General features: G+C 39.7%; 1 protein-coding gene across 1 annotated transcript; it reads right to left on the bottom strand.

Moving 5' to 3' along the window:
• Positions 1 to 364: 364 nt before the first annotated feature.
• Positions 365 to 5,774, bottom strand: LOC123184136 (uncharacterized). Its single transcript, XM_044596314.1, has 8 exons — positions 5,699 to 5,774; positions 2,586 to 3,069; positions 2,334 to 2,490; positions 1,779 to 2,218; positions 1,567 to 1,687; positions 1,020 to 1,459; positions 774 to 927; positions 365 to 649 (listed from the first exon to the last, which is right to left on the bottom strand). Exons 2-7 carry the CDS (start codon positions 3,048 to 3,050, stop codon positions 793 to 795), a joined length of 1,758 nt encoding a protein of 585 aa, XP_044452249.1. The 5' UTR covers positions 3,051 to 3,069; positions 5,699 to 5,774; the 3' UTR covers positions 365 to 649; positions 774 to 792.
• Between the last annotated feature and the right edge of the window lie 467 nt (positions 5,775 to 6,241).

The following is a 6,241-nucleotide window of genomic DNA, read 5'->3' on the forward strand; positions in this document are numbered from 1 at the left end:
TCTCGTCTGCGTGTGATTTGTGCGGAAATAATCACTCCGCGTTAATCTCTCCTCTGCTAGTCAATTTCTTGGCATGACCACCCGCTCAGCGCTGGTTTAGCTGACTCCATTTTATATTCACATGTTGATGTTCATCTTGGCCAGACAGCAGCTAGCTAACCTAACATGTACGCCAAGGCGCTGACTTCGAAATTAATAGCAATCTGAGAAGTAAAAATTGTCATGGTTGCGGCTAGCAGCAAGCAAGTACAAAACAAGGTTAGAACTGTATGTATGGACCATCATTCTTGACCCTATCGGACCAATATTAGAACTGTATGTATGGAGTTCTAGCGAACACGATTCAAATTAAGGGGAAACTTGATAGAGTAAAGCGTGATTACAAGAAAACCAAAGGAAACTCATGCAACTAATACATTATTATTGGAAAAAAAAGTTATGCAGAAGAAAATTAGGACTGCCGTATTCGATACGGGCCGAAAATTTAAATTACAAATTTATTGCTATGTAGGTGAGCCATGTGAGTGGTGACGATTCGAAATGGCGGAGGTAGAGTAGCTACGACTTGGTGGCAAAGGTGGCGACGACTCGCAGCCTCAGCAACTGCTGGGCGGTTTCATCATCACGTGCCCCTCCTTGTTTCTCCTAGCTGCATGAATGTCCGTCACACATCAGTAACCATTCATTTATTGGCACACTCATGAATATGTAGCCAGTTAATATATACTACTCTATTTTCTTTGCGGAGAATATATAATGATGTTTGATATTACCTGAATAGGGAATCTTGGACTAGGTGGATCTCGTGGTACCGTTGAGGATGTTGTCCAGCAGTTGCGAGAAGGGTGCCGGTAGATTCGGCTTATCAGGGACCTGGAGGGGGTGAAACATCCCACCAGGGGAATTCTTTGCCATGGCATGAAGAACCTATAGCATATAGGCGTCGCGCATGAGTGAGTTGATGTAATTACTAAATTGTCATGAAACTTGGATTAGTGTATCTCCAATCTTATACTTACGTGGTTGTTCGCGTCTCCGCCGAGAGTAAACGTGTGGACAGGTACTTTTGAGACGAAGTCCTTGGCTCCATCAAAGTAGTCCCCCTTGTTGATGAGCCCATCGGAGAAGAGCAAGATGATGCTATTCCAGTGTCCACGGTAGCTGATCAGTTTGTGGGCCTCGGAGAGGCCAGACGCCATGTTCTTCGTGCAGGCGGACCGTCTCCAGGACGGGCTTTTTCTGTAGCCTTTTAACTCTGTATCGGTCGAATCAACTATTTTCATATCAGACGTGCACGTGTTCGGGGTTGACATGACATAAGTGTAACCAAGGCAGCTATCCATGAGACGGATGAGCTTCTCTTGCACCAACCAAAAGATATTGTCCACAGTTTTATAATCTGGGGTTGATGTGGTACTGTCAAATGCATACACAATCACCATGTCTAGTGGCCACTTCCCTACAAATCAATATGCCATTCATTCAATTATATATATGTTCCTAGCAAGCATATATTATGATTACTCTTGAATTCAGATCGGGTCGAATATTTGTTGTTACATATACCTGCGCCACTGAGGATGGTATCCACCAGCCTCGAAAAAGGCACCGATAGACTCGGTTTTTCCGGGACGGGGAGGGTGTGAAACGTGCCTCCCGGTGAATTTATTGCGATGGTGAGAAGATCCTATAGCATATACACATGATATGTGAGCAAATTGAATTGATTAATAAGATGGGCATAATTTGGATTAGAGTAAATCTGGTCAAATACTTACTTGGTTATATGCATCTCCACCAAGAGTAAATGTGTGCACTGGAACTTTGGAGATGAAGCCCTGAACTCCATCAAAGAAGTCGCCCTTGTTAATCAACCCATCAGAGAAGAGCAAGATGATGCCATTCAGGTGCCCGTCGCTGATCAGTCTATGTGCCTCAACGAGGCCAGCTGCCATGTTGTTCTTGCATGAATCCCTTCGCCAAGCTGAGCTTCTTGTGTACCCATTTGCCTCTATCTCTGTGCGGTCAACTAGTTTCATCTCAGATGTGTACATGTTAGGGGTCGACATGACGTATGTGTAGCCAAGGCAACTATTCACAAATTGGGTTAGCTTCTTTTGCACCAACCAATAAACCTCACGATTCACCTTGTCCCTAGCCGGTGTCAAGGTAGTGCAATCAAATGCCGACACAATCACTACATTTAACGGCCACCTCCCTGCACATAATATTGACCATTCATCATTCAGTCAATCATATGTTTGTTTCCTAGGAAGCATATTTTAGTGAATACTCCTATATTAAGATTGGATCGGATGGTTTTGCATATATACCTGAAGTGGGACTAGGATTTTTCTCACTGTGCATCGTGGTATCATTAAGGATGTTATCCAAGAGTTGGGAGAAGGGCACAGATAGGCTTGGCAAGTCCGGAACAGGGAGGGGGCTGAACATCCCGCCTGGGGAATTTGCTGCAATGGTGCGAAGACCCTGTAGCATATACACATGATATAGATAAAAATGAAATTAATTATTTTTAAAAATATATATTATATGGACTGGCTTAGCTCAAGTCAGATACATACATGGTTATATGCATCTCCGCCGAGGGTAAACGTGTACACGGGCACACTGGAGAGGAAGTCCTCAGCTCCGTCAAAGAAGTCGCCTTTGTTGACCAACCCATCAGAAAAGAACAAGATGATTGCATTCATGTTCCCATGATCTTTGATTAGTCTATGTGCTTCATAGAGTCCTGTCATGTATTTGACACAGGCGGTCCTTTTCCAGGACGGGCTACTTTTGTAGCCATTTCCGTTTATCTCAGCAGAGTCAACTGATTTCATATCTGACGTGTAAGTATTAGGGGTTGACATGACATATGCGTAGCCGAGGCTGCTACCCCTAATGCGGGTGAGCTTCTCTTGCACCAACCAAAAGACACTATCTACCTTATACCAGTCCGGTGTCGATGTGGTGCAGTCAAATGCATACACAATCACCACGGCCAGTGGCCACTTCCCTGTACGTCCATCCACTGGTTCACTCATAGTGGGTGATGGGAATTAACTGCATGCATGTGTAGATGTAGTGTGTCAACTTTTTTTGACTCATATGTAAGGGAAATCGAGCAAAAAGAGAGCCACAGACACACATAATATGTAATTTTTCATCAATGTGTGTACGTAGCTGCACATAAAAATGTAAGTGCACAGAAGGTACAAGTTCTTATATTCACAACCACCTCTTTCTATATTGACCTTAGTTTCCTTATGAATGAACTGCTGAGTAAACTTGTAACCCCCCCCCCCCCCCCATATTTATTAGTATGTTTTTGAAATCAAACTTTTCTATTTGACCAACTTTATAGCAAACTATAAATGTCCATATTACTAAATGAAAATATACTTAATGATTACAGATTTGATAGTGTAGATGTTGATACTTTCCAACAAACTTGGTCAAAGATAGAGATGTTTGACTTTTGAATAATAATAATAAACCTTATAAAAAAGGTATTGAGGGAGAACTATGTTTTAAATGTATGCTCTTGCATGAATTTTGTGTGTGTCATTGCAGTCCCTAATTTTATGCGAATAAAAAAACTACATCAATAATTAACTAATCAAAAGGTCATGAATCTATGATAATTTTAGCAACTTAAGAGGTAATCCCTAAGAGTGAACGCGCCGCCACCATCTGAGATCCTTATAAGACCAAAGATACATAATGAGCTGAGCCCTCTAGGATATATTGATTGTCATTCACACTAAACAAGTAGCGTATTATTTTCATGTAGCAATCAGGAAAATCCATTTCTTGCTACACACAAATGCTTTGGGGTTTATCTTGTACAATAATATGTTTGTTCATTCTCAGCTACTCCCTCCGTCCGGTGAAAAGTGTACATATAGAAATTTTAGGACAAATTATGGAATGAAGTAAAAAATGCATTGGAAAGATGCAAGCCACCATCTCTGTCCTCTTTAATTATCCAACCCCGATGAGCTAAGTGCATGTAGAAATTAAGGAGACCATGTGTAGAATGTAATTGGTCTTGATTACCGTGTGATGAGAGAGAAGCTTTTTTTTCACTTTAAAGTGTATTGGGAAGATAGACGTACACTCTTTTGTGGAAAAATTCTAAACCCAAATGTACTACCTCCGTCTTGGTTTATTGGTCCTCATTGTAATTTGAACAAATATTTAACTAACAAAATGTTCATGGATGTGAACAAAAATTATATCGTCGTTGTGATATAATTTTTGTTCACATCCATTAACATTTTGTTAGTTAAATTTATGGTCAGGATTTGGCACAAAATACAATGTAGACCAATAAACCAGGACGGAGGTAGTAGATGGTCTAAATAGATCATACATTGAGAAGTTGATGCGGCCTTAAAAATTAATTTAGATGAAAATGTTTCTCCATTAAGCAGGTAAGTGACACATGTACATTCTTTAAACTTTAAAACTAAAGTGTTTTTGTCATGTCATCTAATACCATATTAACTTGGCAGTTGCACTCTCTTTGTCAACACAACACACTTGCTTTAACGTTTATATATATAATACGATACAGAAAACACAAGAAATACCAGAAAGGTTTATGGTGGCCTTGCTTCTTTATGCCAGCTAGCTAGCTAGATTTATGACATCTTTTCTACTTCCATTGCTCTGCTTCCTGTCAAGTTGTTTGGTTCTAATTTGAAAGAAATTCTGAGATGGTCCCGGCAAATGCGAACATTTGATTTCTGCAATTCAATGGCTAGTAGATTTATTACCTCTTCGAAGGTAAGAGGTTGTCAACAAGTTTGTGGGGGTCAATGCAGACTTTTCTCTATGTACAAAAAAGTAAGGTAATAATAATTAATTAAACCATGGTGTTAAATAAGGAAATATACAATATGCTCATTAATATTAATATCTTGCTAATGGACATATTTGCACTTGATGTTACTTTGGCCTGGATTAATATTTATTAGTCAACTACATGTTTATCATATAGAAGTATGAGCTGTATATTCATGTAGCGAGTAAAATATAGTAAAACTCTATTCACCTAATACTATTGGATGGTAACAGAAAAACTATTTTAATTTGCAAAGAAATTGTCCTGTAGTTTTGCTGAAATTTGCACAATTAAATAAAAGTTAGGTGACATGTGATTAAGAAATGAGAAAAACTGGGGTTAACTAAAGTTTTTCTTTAGCGATATTTTTTACCGGCATATAAGGCATCGTACATGTTATGTAGTCGTCGCGAGGTGGTCTAGGGATCTAGATGTAATTTTTACTTCAGCCCTTTTTTGACAGTTGATGAATAGATTTTTCCCACAAAAAAAAAAGGTATGCAAACTTTGATTACGTGGACTTGTTTCTTCATGCAAGCTAGCTAGTAGTAGATTTATGACATAGTTTCTACTTCCATTGCTGTATCTGCTTCCTGTGAAGTTGTTTGGTTCTAGTTTGAAAGGATAGTTTTTGAAAATAGTACTACCTAGCTAGTGATTTTCATTTGTGATATAGTTTAATGATCAACGCATGCTATATCAGGACCTACCTCGCAACAGATTGACATATATGAGGACGCCTACAACGGGCATTTCTGAAGTAACCAACAAAAGAACAAGATATAAAAAGTAGTATACAGAAGAGATTAGCAGGCAAGAGTTGAAGCACTTGGACATACATACCTGGAGATTGATATAGCCGGCTGCTAGCTAGCTCGAGGGACGGGGCACTCGTGTCTGTGTGTTTGTGTGAACGAAATGAGTGTGGTGCTAGATCCATATCGAGCTGCTCTTAAATAGAGGGAGTTGCAGAGGAGGTGTACTCCACTTGTAGCTAATAACTAAAACAAAATATTGACACAGCTGTTTGCCTCACCACGATCGGGATCCATATGCACTTTGGTAGCACGCAAGACACGTACGGTAAATCTAGCACGGTCTACCAGTATAGGCATGTGCATGCAATTTACACTCATCAATGTGCACACCTTCCTATAAGAAGATCAGGATCCATGTGCACTTTGGTAGCACGCAATTTACACTCATCAATCTATGTATCCATGGCCAGCAAATAAGCATGTATGTATGTGAAGATCGGTCTTCCATCAAGTACTACATCTCATGAGACTAACACAAAAAGGATTCCAATTCAATCTTGTATTTTCATTTCAAATTTTAGTTGTAGCGGGACTGACAAAATTCTAAGACATGGACCTATTATCTCAG

The sequence above is a fragment of the Triticum aestivum genome, chromosome 2A, assembly GCF_018294505.1.
Source record: "Triticum aestivum cultivar Chinese Spring chromosome 2A, IWGSC CS RefSeq v2.1, whole genome shotgun sequence".
NCBI classification, from domain to species: Eukaryota; Viridiplantae; Streptophyta; class Magnoliopsida; order Poales; family Poaceae; genus Triticum; species Triticum aestivum.

Coding starts and splice junctions, on each gene's coding strand:
- LOC123184136 (XM_044596314.1), bottom strand. CDS start 3,050: ATGAGTGAACCAGTGGATGGACGTACAGGGAAGTGGCCACTGGCCGTG. Junction 2,491..2,585: donor GCGGAGATGCATATAACCAT/GTATGTATCTGA, acceptor TATATGCTACAG/GGTCTTCGCACCATTGCAGC. Junction 2,219..2,333: donor AAATCCTAGTCCCACTTCAG/GTATATATGCAA, acceptor TATTATGTGCAG/GGAGGTGGCCGTTAAATGTA.